This window comes from Mangifera indica, chromosome 7 (genome assembly GCF_011075055.1).
Source record: "Mangifera indica cultivar Alphonso chromosome 7, CATAS_Mindica_2.1, whole genome shotgun sequence".
NCBI classification, from domain to species: domain Eukaryota; kingdom Viridiplantae; phylum Streptophyta; class Magnoliopsida; order Sapindales; family Anacardiaceae; genus Mangifera; species Mangifera indica.
Genome location: NC_058143.1, coordinates 17,728,281 through 17,745,146, shown reverse-complemented (window position 1 = coordinate 17,745,146; position 16,866 = coordinate 17,728,281). Strand labels below are relative to the sequence as shown.

At 32.9% G+C, this 16,866-nt stretch overlaps 3 protein-coding genes across 10 annotated transcripts; 1 reads left to right on the top strand and 2 right to left on the bottom strand.

The window, feature by feature from the left end:
• Positions 1-391: 391 nt before the first annotated feature.
• LOC123219908 (protein trichome birefringence-like 11) lies at positions 392-4,441 on the bottom strand. Of its 2 annotated transcripts, none has more exons than XM_044641873.1 (4): positions 3,281-4,441; positions 2,191-2,508; positions 1,186-1,344; positions 392-1,033 (listed from the first exon to the last, which is right to left on the bottom strand). In XM_044641873.1, the coding sequence occupies exons 1-4, from the start codon at positions 3,721-3,723 to the stop codon at positions 667-669; spliced, it is 1,287 nt and encodes a 428-aa protein (XP_044497808.1). In that variant the 5' UTR covers positions 3,724-4,441; the 3' UTR covers positions 392-666. The 2 variants fall into 2 exon arrangements, with proteins under 2 accessions (XP_044497808.1, XP_044497807.1); XM_044641872.1 differs by having other exon boundaries at positions 2,191-2,580; positions 3,281-4,434.
• Positions 4,442-6,513: 2,072 nt separating this feature from the next.
• On the top strand, positions 6,514-10,949 carry LOC123219921 (ATP-dependent (S)-NAD(P)H-hydrate dehydratase). 7 transcript variants are annotated; one of them, XM_044641890.1, is made up of 12 exons: positions 6,514-6,665; positions 7,079-7,222; positions 7,343-7,419; positions 7,569-7,678; positions 7,780-7,903; positions 8,310-8,372; positions 8,495-8,658; positions 8,777-8,838; positions 9,410-9,476; positions 10,078-10,128; positions 10,243-10,371; positions 10,455-10,949. In XM_044641890.1, exons 2-12 carry the CDS (start codon positions 7,114-7,116, stop codon positions 10,480-10,482), a joined length of 984 nt encoding a protein of 327 aa, XP_044497825.1. In that variant the 5' UTR covers positions 6,514-6,665; positions 7,079-7,113; the 3' UTR covers positions 10,483-10,949. The 7 variants fall into 7 exon arrangements, 5 of the variants coding, with proteins under 5 accessions (XP_044497825.1, XP_044497821.1, XP_044497822.1 ...); XR_006502949.1 differs by having other exon boundaries at positions 6,514-6,672; positions 6,935-7,222; positions 9,364-9,476; XR_006502950.1 differs by having other exon boundaries at positions 6,514-6,672; positions 6,935-7,222; positions 8,761-8,838.
• Positions 10,950-11,336: 387 nt separating this feature from the next.
• LOC123219922 (stem-specific protein TSJT1) lies at positions 11,337-14,875 on the bottom strand. Its single transcript, XM_044641892.1, has 5 exons — positions 14,540-14,875; positions 12,448-12,688; positions 12,230-12,350; positions 11,875-11,984; positions 11,337-11,646 (listed from the first exon to the last, which is right to left on the bottom strand). The coding sequence occupies exons 1-5, from the start codon at positions 14,740-14,742 to the stop codon at positions 11,611-11,613; spliced, it is 711 nt and encodes a 236-aa protein (XP_044497827.1). The 5' UTR covers positions 14,743-14,875; the 3' UTR covers positions 11,337-11,610.
• Between the last annotated feature and the right edge of the window lie 1,991 nt (positions 14,876-16,866).

Genomic DNA, 16,866 nt, shown 5'->3' with positions numbered 1-16,866 from the left:
GGTGAAACTATCATTTTTTAAAACTTAGACTGAGGAAAAATTTTAGTTTTTAAAGTTTAGGAGGGTAAAAAGAGATAAAAGTTTTAGACGTTAGAGTTTGGTTAAATTTAACAGGTCATGAATAGATATTTAGTATTTCCATAATTAAAAGGTGAAAACTTAAGAAAACATTAAACCTTGAGTGGGAAATAGTCGTTTGGCCTAATAATAATTATCCAAAATTAGTTAGGATTTTTAATAAACTTCTCAGTGATTATTTATTATTTTTATTTCTAACCCCATAAATAATCTTGATTGAACGATTTCATCTTTCACTCGTCTCGTTTTTCCCACAAGCATGCTATCCAGGAAACAATACTAGACAAAAGTGAAAGGAACAAAGAAAAAGACAAGAAAAATAAACCAATAGTTTCATTTGATTCAAAATTTTCCTGTCCATCTCACCTGGTCCTAAAAAAAAGTCTCTTCTTTCTGTTCAACAGCCATGGGAAAAAATTTTGGCATTTAACTGATCTTCATCAACATCATACAATCTCGTATATGCATTTGACTTCTTAGACAAAACCATGAACAAATCTAACTTTAGATGCTATTTTGTTGGATAATTTAAGTCATTATTTGCAGAGAACTTGTAATATATATAAAGAGAGTTTTTTCCTGCATCAATTAAGCCTGTGCTCTATATGTTGATGTGTTTGAAGCACGAGTTGCCTCGTGCTTTAGGAATAATGCATAGAGTATCTCATTCCAAGAGTCAGGGACTCCAGGCAGACACCAATGGCTGCAATCTTGCCTGTGTAGAGGTGCAGGGCTTCCATCAGGACCCAAATAATAGAGGGATGAATGCCCGTCTTTCCTTAGAGCAGTCATATAAGTCACATTCAATACATTGAACTTCCCGGTGTTCATGTGAGCTGATAATGCATCAGACAGAACTTTGAAACGCGCCCAGGATTCAGGAGCCACCAACGATGTTCCCAGTTCGGGAAGTGACTCCAAGTGGCAGGTTCCCCCAGTCCTCCAATCCCCACCTCTGTAATTTAATGCTAATATAGCTCCTCAGAAACAGAATACATAATTGTACATAAAATCTAGTTATTCAAACAAACCTGAAGTATATCTACGGAGCATGTTAACTATGGACATGCATAATACAAGAAATTAGTGACTGTTATTCAAACAAACCTGAAGTGGACCGGGGCATACGTACGAAAGAAGACCTGGGTCTTGCTTGTATTCACTTCATCGTATATCCACTGCAATACAGTTTTGATGGACCTCCTATATGCATCCTCTACCTTCATTTCTACTTTTACCTCGGACCCTTCTTGAAAGTAACAGCCTCTGATCAACGAAAAATAATAGGAGATTGAACTCAGTAACAATCAACCTTCAATTTCATTGCACTTTTTCTTTTACATGTACAAGAGATAAAATCTGAAAGCTAGTTTCCAGGATCCACTCAATCAGCAGATACATCCAAATCTCAGTTCAATCTGATACAACGTTTTTTACAATGTAGGGCCTTTTCTGTTGACATTATTTGGATATAAACAATACAAGTAACAATCAATAACTTCAAAAAATCCAGAAATCAATTCTGATAGATCAAGGCTGGTGGGACCTCTTAAAACATATACAGTACTCACAATAATTGAGATCTCAATCCTTTCCCAACAGCACTTTGGCTTAACATTTTATGCAAAAAGCATAGATCGAAAGTTCCCAAAAGGAAAAAGAAACAAAGTTCAGAATTACGAACATCCATCTATTGCACAAACATACAGAGAAGAAACACGGAAAAAACTGCACAAACCAGAGAATGAGATTTTCTTAAAAATAAAGTTGTTAGAAGGTTGCAAGCAGACATGCCATCATTCATTTATGCCACAAATTATGCCACTAATTTTCGAAACTAAAAATGCCTAAACCCAAAAGGACATTTTAACAATTCAATGGTCAATACAAATTTACTTCCAAGTCCTTTTCCATGTACCTCACAACGAAGAAAAGTGTTATACAGACAAATATTTTTTTCAGCAAGGCTCAATAACATAACATTTCCTTGAAAAGCATTTTTCAAAATGAAATTTTTTTCCACAACTTCTAAAACAAGGCTCATTTGTCATAAACAAATGAACGGAATAGAAAAAATGAAAGAATTGATGCTAGAGTCGAAGAATTACTAACCCTCTTATTGTCTTCTCATAATTCCACCAATGCCCTGTATTCAAAACCAACACATCTGCATCTCTCCACTTCATATGATTCCAATCCATTTTATCCAGTTTAAGGGTTGTCCTAATCTTTTCTAAAGATCCGGCAGGAGGTCTGCTCTGCAACACAAGAAAAGGAGCTCTATAGTACTCTACAGTGCAATTGTAGTCCTTAAACTTGAACACCAAGAAGCCTTTATGCTTCGTAATTGGGCTGCCATGCACTTCATAGATTGAATCCTTATTGGGAACGGCAGAAGAGAGCATGCAGAGGAGTGATTCCCACTGATTTCTACCAATAGAATCACCAACAAAAACTAAGCGTTTGCTTCGAAGTTTCTCCAACATAAATTTTGCGTTAAATCTATTTTGAGCAGTGGAAAAACCAGAATTAATCATTTTCTCAGATAAATAAAGAAGTGAAAGAATGAATTGCCAAGAGATGAAGAGATACACAGCATCTTATGAGAAATCAAAAGCTCATAATTCAAAACCTAGAAAGATGCAGTAAAATTGAATAACTCCCACAAGCCAAGCATTCATAAAATCATCAATTGATTAAGATTCACCAAGTGACATTTTCACTTGTTTTAAAAAGTAATAAGCCGGGTAAAACCAAGACGAATAAACCCAAGTTCATCAGCTGGCAGAACATTACCAACAAAGAAGTTTCAATATTCATATTTAGAAAAGAAAAAGGTCATTTGTCTTCATTGCCAAAACATTTTGGATGAAACAAAAGTTCACGGGTGAAGCTTATAAACAGAGATAAATGAAACAAAGCTAGAAAAGGAATAAAATAACTCTCATCTTTAAATACAAGACAATTGTGAAAAACTAGAGAGAGCAAGCCAAATTAACAAATCAAAGAAATGGAATATGCTTAAATTTGGCTATCAAAGGCCATAATTGATAAAGCTAAACAATTACGCCAACAAAGTCATTGAACAAGTTGAACTAAATAACTACTGATAAAAACAGTAGAAATTCCCGAAAGCCTTTGATTTCTTGTAATTTTCTCTCAGTAATTAAAAAGAAAGAAGAAGAAAAAAACATGAACATACCTTGGTAGATTGCAGAGTTTGGGTTGCCATTTCCACTTAGTGAAGAACAAATCAGGCCTACCATTTTCAGTACACCTAAATCCTTCATCTAAAAAACTGCAGTCTTTAGAATGATACAAAGGGTACTTCTCATCCCACACCCAGTTTCCATCGAACACATCACACTCATTTGCCTTCTCACTCAAAAACTCAACTCTTTTATTGTTCCCAATAGACCCACCGCCCAGTTTCAGCCACTTGAACCTCTCCGATTTGCCCGGAACAGTGTACCCTCTAGGCACAGCCCGATAATCCAAGTAAATGAAGCAGCAAATCACACACAATATAATAAAGAAAAATCCAACGCCTAAGTACGGCTCAAAGAGCCTCAAACGTTTAAATTTCTTGAAAAATTCAAAGCTTGGCATGGTTTCATGGTCTTGCTGAGATGGAAACTTCAACATTTGGACTAAAAAAAAAATCAAATTTTGGAATATGGAGATTGTTTCTGGTGTGAAAATGATCAATCTAAGACAGTAAAACAAACAAAGAAAGGAAAAGAAGAAGTGTGGTGTACAAGCAAGACAATACTCATAGCCAATGGAAATGAACCCATCTCCTCAAACTTTCGCTCCTTTGCTTGCTAGTTCAGTTTCATTCAGTAATGAAATATACTGTTAGGAATAAGAAGTCAAGAAAGAGAAAACAAATGGGTGTCAATGAAGCAAAGCAGCATTCATGGAGGAATTATATACTTTTCTTTTTCCTCTTTCCCGTTACTTTATGCATGAAAACAAAGAGAGAGAAAAAATCAAAACTAAGTAGAACAAAAAAGACTACTGTTCGGTGAATTTTTTAAACAGTATGAAAAAGTTGTACTGCTAATACTTAAAGAACAATAAACAATATTTCAATCTCAAATCTGTAAACTAAGCAGAAAAGTTAAGCAACTACCGGAGCGGTTTTAAGAAAGAGAGAGATTGTGTCTATGTGTGTGCGTGCGGATTCAAAGGAGTGGTGGACGTGAAACATGTTAACATGGGAAACAGACAGAGTTGGAGTTGAGCTGAGTTGTGATGGGCTCTGAAAGAAGTGGGAAAGAGAAAGATAGGAAGATATAATGAGGATGTGACGATGTCGTTCAACTTAAACTGACGACACCGACACCTCACACGGCTGTAAAGCAACTTTTTTCTTTTTGGGATTTTACTTTGCTTCATGAATAATTTGAAACTAAAAAAACCAAAACAAAACACTTTTCCCGTTTCAGATTTTTGACTAATTATTCATGACAAAAACGTGAGGCTGATCTCTTTCTCTCGTGATGATAAAATCTTAATTTATTTAATATAATAATTATCAATTTAATTATTATGTCTTAATATTTATCTGTTTAATAATAATCCAATCAAAATTTTTATTTAAGAAGTAATAATAATAATAATTATTATTATTATTATTAAGTGCAGTTCACGGTACATCACATGAATGGGATATGATTAAATGTTCATAATTGATGGCATAGGGCCAATTATATCAATGCATAGGACCAATTATATTTTTTGCATGTTTTTTAACAATTTGAACCCTTTAATTTTACATTAAACTGTTTTTGACTCCCTGTCACCAAAGGCCCTCTCCTGTATTACCAGTTTTGATTAGGCCAAATTAAAATATTCTTGTAACACTTTAAGCAGTATGATTTATATTTTCACTTTCAGTTCTGATATTGATCGAGGATCCAAACTAGAGATGATAATGGGAAGAAATAGAAAGAGAATATCTGTCATCATTTTTGTCTTTGTCCCTATTATAAAGATGATAAGGAATTTTCATTCTCGTTCTCATGAGAAAACAAATTTTTTCGTTCCCACGAGAAACAATTTTCTGTCTATATCTGTAAATATAATTTTTTTTTTTTTTTACAGGGAGGGCCTCAAGAGGGAGAGAGGTGGAAAGGAGACACACATATCTCTATTCTCAATTATAAATATATTTTTCTCTTTATTCATATTTTCATCAAAAAATTTCATCTTTGATAAGGTTAAGGTGCGTTAAAAACTCTAAAATCGAACCAAAATTGCCACCCTTAATTCAAATGATGTATTCATAAAGATGACCTACTCCTCTAAACAAGAGATTCTGACAAGTTCCTCGTACATAAATTTTATAAAATTAATAATTTCATTATATTACCTTCTATCCTATTATAAACTCTAAATATAATTAAAGTTTGTATTAAATTTTAAATAGAAGACTAAAATTTAGTAAAATAAAGAATATTAAAATCTTTTAAGGTCATGTTTTAAATTTTTATAACTTATTAATATTAAAAATTAAAAATAATAAAAATATGAGTAAATAACCTTCCCCTCTCCCATGCCCCCACAAGTTTGGCTTAACAACACTTTTTTATCCCTAATTGATATAAATAATATTTTTCATCCAAACTCAAACTCTATTAAAAAAACTAACGATATAAAGATATAATAATTATTTTACTATTAATTAATTTTGAAAATAAAAAAACACTAGTTTTCTATCAAACCCAAACAATTTAAACATGATAAATTAACAATTGAAAAATTGTTGCATCATAATCAATTATTTAGGGATGTAATTGTTATTTTTAAAACAAGAAGGGGCAAACATATTTCAAAAAGTTCTAAAAAGTTTATAAAATTTTCAATGACCCTTGAAAAAATTCATAAAGACCCCAATATTTTAAAAAATTCTATCTATAGAAAGAGATGAAAAATAAGTGAGGGTGAAAAGGAAAAACAAATAAGAGTATTTTTATATAATTTATATATTTAAAATATTGATTTAATTTTTTTAATTTAAGATTATATAATAATTTTAAAAAATAGACTAATATGAATAAAATGGTTTCACTTTTTAATACTTAATATTGGATGAGAAAATATTACATATATTTGATTTTAAGTGAAAATTTTATTTTTGTTCAATAGGGTGGAAAAAGTTTTAAGGCTAAACTTTCGGTGGGAAAATGAGATTAATTCTAAAAAAAAAAATTAATATAATTTTTATTAATAAAACTATGTATACCTATTTTTGGTACATAATTTATATACAATGTTATCATATGATTAGATATTTTTTTATCATATAATGACACATATTTTAAAATCATCTAATTACATGATGATACATCATTATATATATAAATTATGTATAAAAAATAGATACAAATAACATTATTTTATTTTTATATAATAAAGTAATAGGTTTTTTGGGTGTGATCATAAAACTGTGGATGTGCTTGTACTTTGTGGTCCTCAAAACCTTGAGCGGAAAATTATTTTTTCCGAATACCGTCCAATATGAGGTGACCCAGATGTTTCCTTTAACAATTGACTAGAATCGCAAGTTAAAAGGCTTTGAGGTTGCAGGTAATTTTACTTCATGTTTTCTCTGTTTCTATTGCTGTTTCAATTGAAATCCCAAGTATTTTCTTTCTCCCAAAATCAAAATTTTACTCTGAAATCGGTTCATGGAATGCTTGGAAGCTAAATAAACAGAATATTTTTCTCGAAAGCTACAATAATATTTCTAACGTTATTTCATGTTTGTTTTTACCTTAAGTCTTATGCTCTCTTTAAGTTATAATCACCTGCTGAACGACATTCAAAACTATCAGCTAATAATTTTCAGGGTGTGTTGAAAGATAAGTGCTTGTCCATGTTAATTATATATGGCGAATCAAGTCTGGGTTAAATTCACTGTGTAGTGCACAATATCGTATGTGGGTTTCTTCTGTTTTGAGAAGACAAAATTTCTTGATAAGGTGTCTTGGAGGTTGCAGTGATCACTTTCACACCAATCATAAAACAATGCAAGCAATGAAGACCATGAGTGCATCCCCATTGGAGGCTGATTCTGAAAACATTTTGAGAGCAATCACTCCGACCCTTGATCCTAGTAGACACAAGGGCCAGGCTGGTGAGCTCACAATACTCTGCTTCTGTCTGTTCAGGATTTTTACATATATTATTGATGGTGTATGAGTATCAATGTAACTCTGGTCTTTATTTGAATTGGTGTATACGTTTGTTTTTCCAGGGAAAATAGCTGTGATCGGTGGATGTCGTGAGTACACGGGTGCTCCGTATTTTGCAGCTATTTCAGCCTTGAAAATTGTGGGTGCTTTGCTCTGCATTTTCTTTATGTTGTATTTCATCTTTTAGTTAGTTTTGGGCTAGGATTGTAAAGGAAAATTGCTTTGTTTTTTCATTAGTTTAACTGCTAGCTAGTTTATGTAAGTGCAGTTTTCTCTTTTTCTTGGCAGGGTGCAGATCTGTCTCATGTATTCTGTACCAAAGATGCTGCTCCAGTCATAAAAGGCTACAGCCCTGAATTGATAGTGCACCCAATTTTGGAAGAGTCATACAGCATTAGGTGAATTCATGTAGTGAATCTTTTGTTTTTATATCTATATATGTGTAAATTTCCATGTGTATGTATGTTGTACTGAGAAGGGTATTATTTTTGCAATGAAGTGGATTGGGGGATGAAGAGAGAAGCTCCATCTCAAGCAACATACTTGTTGAGGTTGATAAATGGATGGAAAGATTTGATTGTCTTGTCGTTGGTCCAGGCCTTGGAAGGGATCCATTTCTTCTGGTTTGATTTTCTTTTATCTAGCTTATCAAATTCCAATTTGAGTCTGGGTATTGGCTAAAGCTATGTGGTTTATATCTTCTAATTATGACTTGAAGTGTTTTTTTCCCTTGTGCATTCTCTTTTAAAATTTTGCATATCATAAAACTGCACTTCTGAGTCATATATACATTGGTTATGAGAGCTAAGACTTCATCTTGGTTTTACTCTCATGATTCTTCTTTCTTATGCATATATTATATTATGCATTCGAGGAAAAAATGTTAATCTTTGTTAGAATTCAGTCATTTTCACCAATATCAAGTCTTACCACATGTTCCTGCAGCATTCATGGAAACAACATTTTAGATCTTTCTTTCTTCATTTTATTTTTCTTACTAAAGTCCATGTGCCATAATTCTCATGTCAGGAATGTGTTAGTGAAATCCTGAAGTGTGCAAGGCAGTCAAATGTTCCAATTGTCATAGACGGGGTGAGTACTGAGGACTTGATCTAGTTAAGATATTTGTTCAATGATTCTATTTCTTCTCTTTATATATAACAGTATGCAATTTACCTCAGACTATTGCCACTGACCATGTACGTATTTCCCAGGATGGACTCTTTCTTGTAACTAACAGTCCTGATCTTGTTAGTGGTTATCACTTAGCTGTTTTAACTCCAAATGTGAATGAATACAAGCGTCTAGTTCAGAAAGTACTCAGTTGTGAAGTAAATGATAAAGATGCACCCAAGCAGTTACAATCTCTTGTCAAGGGGTAAATTATTTTTCTAGTCTCTTGTGCATTGCTGTCTTTTTAACTTGTCTCCTTCTGGTGATAGAATTGATTTATACACTTTGGGAATTTTCTGATGCCTAGTGTCCTTACTGATCAGCATTGGTGGAGTCACTATTTTACAGAAAGGAAAGTCTGATCTTATTAGTGATGGTGAGATAGGTATGTAATTAGTTTTTTGTTAAATTGAATCTTTCATGTTACTAAAATTTTTATAGCTTTTTGCTAAGTAAATGTTCCAATGTTAAGGTCTGTCTGTCTTCATTTTGGTTAAGAGATAATCAATAATTGGCATCATTTAGACACAAAGTAGATATAATGATATGTTTTTCTCTAGTGGTAGACGGTCATGAATATTTGGAGGTACTTGAATGTTTGAGTTGATCAAGTTGGGCTAAAACTTTTTTAGCTGTTCCATTTCAATTCCCGGAAAACCTTCATGAAAGCTTAGGAGACCTAGTGGGATGCCAAGGCAACTCATTAATGTGACCAAAGCCCTCCAGATCAAGTTGAATATCGTTCATCTATGTAATTAACGGCTTTTTTTTTTTTTTAAGTATTCTGCAAGTTATTTAATTTTGATCAGATTTCAACTTTTTGAATCTACTTTTAAATATCTAGCTTCCTTCTTATGTATTGGTTTTTAATTTTCATTTTTGAATTATTGCTTTTTTCTACTTAGTTCAGGAAACCTTAAAAGTCTTTTGATATCAACCGGTGATGATTTATGCAGTCAAATCGGTGAGCATCTATGGTTCCCCTCGGCGCTGTGGTGGCCAAGGTGATATTCTATCGGGAAGGTAATTGATGTGGTTAAGTCCTTGCTTCATTTTATATTTACTGAAAAGGTTAGTTTGATTATCACATCAGTTTTAATAGATGTAGTGGGTTATTTCTTATTATTATTATTATTTGCATATTTATTTTCTTCAATAGCATTTTGTTCAACTTAAATTGTACCCCTTTTCTGTCAATGTGACATTTCCTAGTTTTGTTTTCTGAGTCTGATGGATATCCTGTTGAATCTTGTTCTGGGTCATATATTCTATCATCTCAAAGAATCAACACCTTTTAGCTTTCTCTTCTTTAGACTTGTATTTATCAGGTCTTTCATTTGGCACTCAAAAGTGGGAGCCTGGTTTTATCTTAAACATGAATCTATGAGTAAATACAAATTGTTTCTTGGTAGACAACATGATTTCACTCTTTGCTGATTACTCATTTCTTTTAATGAGAGTCTCTTAGTTTCTTTTCAAAAATCTTTTAAAGAAAATGGAGAAATATGTGAGGGTGGTGAACTAGTGAAATAGAAAATGTTTGTGTGTAAAAAATTTAGCATTTTTATTAACTCAATTGCTTTTATTCACACAATCATTTTCTTTTTCTTCTGTTTGGTGCCAGTGTTGCTGTGTTTTTATCTTGGGCCCGAGCCAAAGAAAAATTTGCCAAGAGGTTGTAAGGCTTATTTTTCATCTCTTAAACTTCACCATTGCTTGCATTTTTTTTTTTTTTTTTTTGGTGTCTAAGTTGATGACAGTTCATTTTTACTTAATGTGAGTGTTGCAGTCAAATAAATCCGACTGTGTTGGGTTGCATTGCTGGGTCTTTTTTACTGAGAAAGGCAGCTTCTCTTGCTTTTGAACATAAGAAAAGATCAACTCTCACAACTGACATCATTGAGTACCTGGGGAAAAGGTAATGTCTTAATTATCTGATGATTTCCGAAATGGGGAAAATATGTTCACTAAAGCAAAAAAATTTCGCTTTTATTGTTGCAGTTTGGAGGATATTTGTCCAGCCTGCTGATAGAATGAGAAGCAGAAATGAAACTGCTGGCGCATTTCTGGATGATGTTAACTGTTTAAGCGTCTGTGCCGGAACTATTGCTTCCAAGTCATGTACAACAAGTAGTAATAATCTTGATGTTTCTTTGCAGCTTTGATGAAATGTAGAGGATTTTGATGGATGGGGAGAATGCTTTTGCTTTTGGGGGAGATTCCCACAGTTATATATGAAGAGTAAAATAAAAAAATAAATTGTCAGATAGGCAGAAACTTGGTTTGTGTCACCTAATACATTCTGAAAACCTTTGGCCTTCTGTCAATTTCTGTGGAAGTTTCCTTGTGAGACTCAGATTTTGTTTCCATGAAGCTTTAAAATTTATGAGCTTTGATGTTGTTTCGGCAAAGAAATTCGATGCAGTCCCAAGTATTTATTCATCAATAAAACTATGTACACTATGTTTTTGTAAATCTAATTAAGTATTCAAATTATATGTTATCATTTATATTAAAGATAAAATAATATTTATCTTAATAACGCTCTTTATTCATTGCGTGTTTTAATTGGGCCACGTTTATCATTATCAAATTATTTTTGTTTCATCTTCCTCTTTTCTTCTCTGCTAAAAAAAGGTACTCTAAATTAGATTCTAAGTATTGATGTCTATCCCTATCCAATACCCAAAATAAATTGAAGCATGTTGAACGTAAAATCTTATCTACAAATGGCTGATGACATTTGATTATTTCTACCTTTTTTTTTTATTGTTTTGTATTGAAATATTTCAGGGACTCGGAGTTGGAAATTCTCTAGTAATTGGAAGAACCAGATGCAGTAGGTGATGTGTCCTATTTAAAATAAACAAGCAAAGGCCAACATGACTACAAGCCCTCAAACAAACTTTTATTCAACTACAAACCATGGCTGTACATTACAAGGGATAAAAGCTGAGGCAGAGTTTTTGATACAAAACAAAAAGCAAGCACTAATTGAGGATTAAGGAGCTAGCTAGCTATATTGGGTTACTTCTCGCAGGCATTTTTGTTTCACTAGTTCATTTTGTTGCCCTCATTTACTCCTTTAATCCACCACCACTTGAATTCCTTCGCATAGATTTGGACATTTCAGTGTTAAGTGGGGATGAACCATCTTCTACTGTCTGGCTGCAACAATTGTTGGCCCTTCCACCTGAAATTTCAGCCCACCAAATTGACAAAAATCAGTGTTCAATTCAATATGTGGATGAGATGAGCTGCTTCATAGCTGGTTGAAATGGACAGTCGATGTCGACCAAAAACAACAAAACTGTCATGCCTAGAGAAAAATTCTAATACTTTGTTTTCTCAATTTGTGCTTCACAATCTTGATATTTTAATTTAGGGTTCTTTTAAAATAACCAAAAAAGTGTCATTATACCTTAAATGTGGCACCCCAGATCTCTTCCTCCTCAGCAGGAACTGCAGTGATCTTATTCTTTGGATTCTCATAGCTTCTAAGTCCTCCAACAGTGGTGGAGTAAAAACAACCTGTAAAATCCAGTGGACCTCCTCAATAAAGAAAGTAAAGTAAAAGGAAATAACTGTCATCTTTTTTTATCATCCTGCCAAAGTTAATTTTACTAAATTAATGCGCATATGTACAAAATCAATGGTCCCAAAAAAGGTAAAAGATAAAACAGACACAAGCCATCAATGGTTGTTGAAATAGTTCACCAAGTTTTCAAAAATTTTAAATAAGAATATTAGGACGCTGCAAGTGCCAGCTAACCAACCTTGAGGGAAGGAAGCAAGTGACTTGCCACAAGCACCTTTAAGCAGGTCAGCATCATCAGCAAAGGCAACGTATCCATCAGCAGTGATTCCCCAATAAAGAGGAACCTTACCATATTGATCCTGTTACAAATATTTTACCAACCCAAATTTTGTCAGTAACCAAACCTACCAAAGAAATTATCTTCAACAAGACACCAGGTGGGTGAGAAAAACATACTGAAGCCACAAATAAGGTGGAGGTAGACTTGTCAAAGACAATGAAAGCGAAATTCCCACTCAGGTGACCAACAACATGGTTGGGAGGGTATGGTGCCCGATCACGAAGAGCCTTATAAGCCTCAATAACCAAGATCACCTCATTTGCTGACTTGGCTAGCCCATATTGCTGCCTCAGACTTCCCAAGTTGTCAAGTACTCCCTCAAACAAGCAGAAAATTTCGTCCTTAACTGCAAATGATCTGCCATTCATAGCATCCGGGAAAGTCAGTTGAAGATGATATGTTCTTCAATACATACATGGGAAATGAGTAGTCATAAATTTGGCCTGTTGTCTGCTTACAGTTACATAAACTATATAGTCCAACACCACTAAATAAAAGTCAGAGAATTCTAGTTTTCCCTGAAGAAAAGTTGACACTTTTTATCCCAATCTTATACAAAAATAATGCCATAATGTTATTGTTGAAATCTCTTCATCATCCTTATCACTAAGTTTTCTTTAATTATGCTTTTTGAATTGTTAACCACTATACTTTCTACCTTGCAAGAATAAATCAATATTTTAATCATCCCAATGAAAAGGAAACAATATTGAATTTACGATGTCAAATTACCATTGGACAGATAACAAACCAATAGACAAAATTACTGCGATGAATTAAAAATATAACAAAGTCACCACCCAGAAGTAATCATAAGATTTCGAAATATATAGGTACCATCCCAAAATTGCTACGTTGGGGACCGGAACAACAATTCAACATGGGTCTCCGACCATGTATGCTTTCCTCTCCCAGTAGCACTCATAAGAAATTTGAAAAAAAAAAAAATTTTAAGTTTACTGGGCACCACCAGCTGCACTCATAAACTCCAATATATAGTTCTTTATTAAATTCTGGTCATGATAAGACTAGGGGAAAAACTTTAATTCTCCTTTCATTTCAATTAGGATGTATTCTAACCAATCAAATTAAAATAAAACCAAATTGAAATTTGATTCAAATCCAATAGAATCATTCAAAATTAATTCAAAATCAATAAAAATTATGATTTAAATAAAAATAATTAACTTTAAATTTGATTTGAGCTAATTTAAAATTAAATATTTGAATCAATACAATTTGTTTTTTAAGTCTTGAATCAATACGTTCATAAAAACAATTCAATCATTACCCCAACCTAACTATTTCAATTCAAACTATAACAGTTTAGATCCACTCTTAACTTCAACCAATCGATCACACGGCAAGCCAGGTAGAACAAGACAAAATAGGTAAACCATCGCTTGACCGTCCACGTGGTGTGCAATCCCCGTGTACGCTACGAATTTAATATGCACTGACTTTGAAGTTATCAGCTTTATGGGCACGTCTATCACACGCATAGCTGTTGTGCACGTATGAAATGTAACTGCCCACTCAAACTAGCAGGAGAATCCAGATTCTCATATGATACGTGGCAGCCATTCAGGATGCCATGATCCACCTACTTGCTTGTCTCTATCAGATCAAGCGACGGGCCACTAACCAGCGCGTACCATGACAATCAAAAACACTTTATCAAAATATTGTTTAGATCAGAATTACTAGTATGCCTAGAAACCCAAACCAAAAAACGGTGTAAGGGATTTTTGGTTTTAGCACTAAGCTACTATAAATCGTAAATTACAGGAAAGTTTTGTTTTGAAGAGCAGATTAACTATATTCAAATCAACGCACCTCTCGTGACCTACGGTCTTCAGAGGCATGCCATCTCTATGTTGATTTTTATTTAATTTTAACCATTCACATGGTCATTTTACCAATTTTCTTTTTCAAAATTTTAAAAATATTTTAAAGACAGGCTATTAGCTTAGCATCTTCGTCGTCAACTAGTGATCCGGTCGGCAAGTCATCAAATTGTTGAAAATCTCTTAACCGTCTAATCACCGGACTATAATTCAAAAACCTACCGCCAAACTATCCTCAAACAAGTCGTTTCTCCAACAGACGTATCAGATTCGTAATTTATTGTAGGAACTTTAAACAAAATGAAATGATTGAGTGACAAACGACAACGCTTGAAGAATTGATTAATGGTATGATTTTTACCTTGGTTGTAAAAGAGACTCGTTCTGATGAGTGTACGCCAGTTGGGCATTGTCTCCGACCTGTACAGACACGGCAGCGGAGTTTTGTTGGAGGAAGCGGTTGATCAGCGTTGTCGACGTGGTCTTCGGTGAAGGAGTCCGGCTTCCGGCTGCCACTAGCTCCTCCGGAGGCGACACGATCGCGCTGCTAAATACTCCCAACATTTCTTCTCTCACTTTCTCACCCAAGAAAACTCTCTCTCCTAAAAGGAAAGCTTATATCTCTATAATTATTAGAACTACTCAGTGGCTCTAGCTAAGAAGTTAACAGCTCGGAGAGGATGGGATTCTGAGCAAAGGAGGACGCATTTCCATTTATAGAAAATAACTGAGGGTGTTTCTGTCATTTCAGATGAGATTTTTCAATTTTTAATTGTGTTTTTAATCGGCCAATGAAAGGAAAGAAATATGTGGAACCCACAGATGGGCGATGATTCTTGAGCTTTGATGGTGACGTGTATTGAAAAGTAGGGCCCGATGATGGGCTTGTCGTATTGAAGGCAGATCAAGTGGTGAGCCGCCCGAAGGGTAATTTATCCGGTGTGGTGGCGATCATTGATTAATGATTCTGGACTGACTTTTGAGAGTGTGTGATCCGACAAGTTCCTTTAATAAGTTGATTATCATATAAGATAAGATCACTTTTTGACGTGGAGGTAATTAGATTGGTGAAACCTTGATTCATTTATAGATGATACCAATATCTGATTTTGATTTCAAAATAATAATATGAGTAGTAAGATAATATAGTTTGTAAAACTTAAACCTTATGGATTCCAATTTTTATAATTTACTGTTCGAACAAATTTAAAAATAAATTTGATTTGAGTAAATTTAATTCAAAAAAATTTAAATCTGAAATTAAATTTAAGAATTAAATATTTTCAAATTAAAATTTTATAAGTTTTTAATTTATCAAATTTATGAATTTAAAATTTTTTAATATAAATCAATTAAAATAATATTATTTTATAATTAATATAAATTAAAACGACATAATGTTAATTATTTTTACTCACCCATCATACTGATCAAACCCAAATTTCAATCAAACTCAGGAAAATCAAACACAAATCAATCTTATTTACGACTTACTATCTAAAACAAAAAGTCAACAGCGTGGTGTGTTGTCAATTACGTGGCAATGCAACTGTTAAAATAGAATTTAATTAATTTATATTATTTTTTGAATAAAGTTCAAGTATTCTTATTAATTTTGGCTGTGGAGTCTCAAGTAAATATTCATTATTTCTCTGTATCATAAATTTATAATGATAATTTTATTTCATTTTGATAATTGAGCACATGCGGGTCCTCGTTTCTAAATCACAAAACCATGGATGCACCCAAAGTTTCCTGTGTTCTGACCGCAACTTGAACCTAAATAAATCCAATTTCGTGTGGGGTCCGAGCATATAATGATTTAAAAAAAAAAAAAAACTTTAGGCTAAAACTTATTCCCACCCAAAGTTCATTACAATCTCAAAGTGATACCTATTAACTATAAAAATTTAAATATTTACCTATGTGTAGTTAAAATTAACAAATCTAAGTAGGTTCTAAGGGTAAAATTATTATTTAATTAGTAATATATTAAAAATAATAAATATTATCTATTTCCCCTTAAGTTTAGAAAACTAATAACTTTTTCTCAATATTAAGCTTTAAAAATTTACATTTTTTCATTTAAGGTTTTAATTTTTCAGGATAATTTTCCGGTGAACAATTGACTCTCTGGTGTTATTTCTCCCTTCTAATAATGCCTCTCTCTTTGACGGTGCTTTCAATGCTCGTCTCTGGCATTAATTGTCCAACCGTCAATCACTTTGACTCAAGATATTTCGATCTCTAACTCTCTCTTGTTTTTATCATTAATCAAGCGTAGACTACGACAAAGACTTAGGCAATTTTCCTCTCTGCCATAGCTTCAACCATCATGATGAAACGTCACCAATTGTTAGATGATCAACATTGGAAGCAGCACCAAAGAAGGAGACATCGTCAAAAGGTAGAGGAAGCACCGAAGAGCTAACCATTCATTAGAAAATTACCTTGAAAAGTTGAGACTCTATGGAAGAATGTAAATTTTCAAAGATTAATTATAGAGAAAAAATATTAGTTTTTTAAACTCAAGAAAAAATTGTTAATATTTTATTATTTTTAATATATTATTAATTAAATAACGATTTTATCCTTAAAACTTAATTAATTTGTTAATTTTAATTACTTTCAGATATATGTTTAAATTTTTAATAATTAATAATACCAATCTGATAATACAAGAAACTT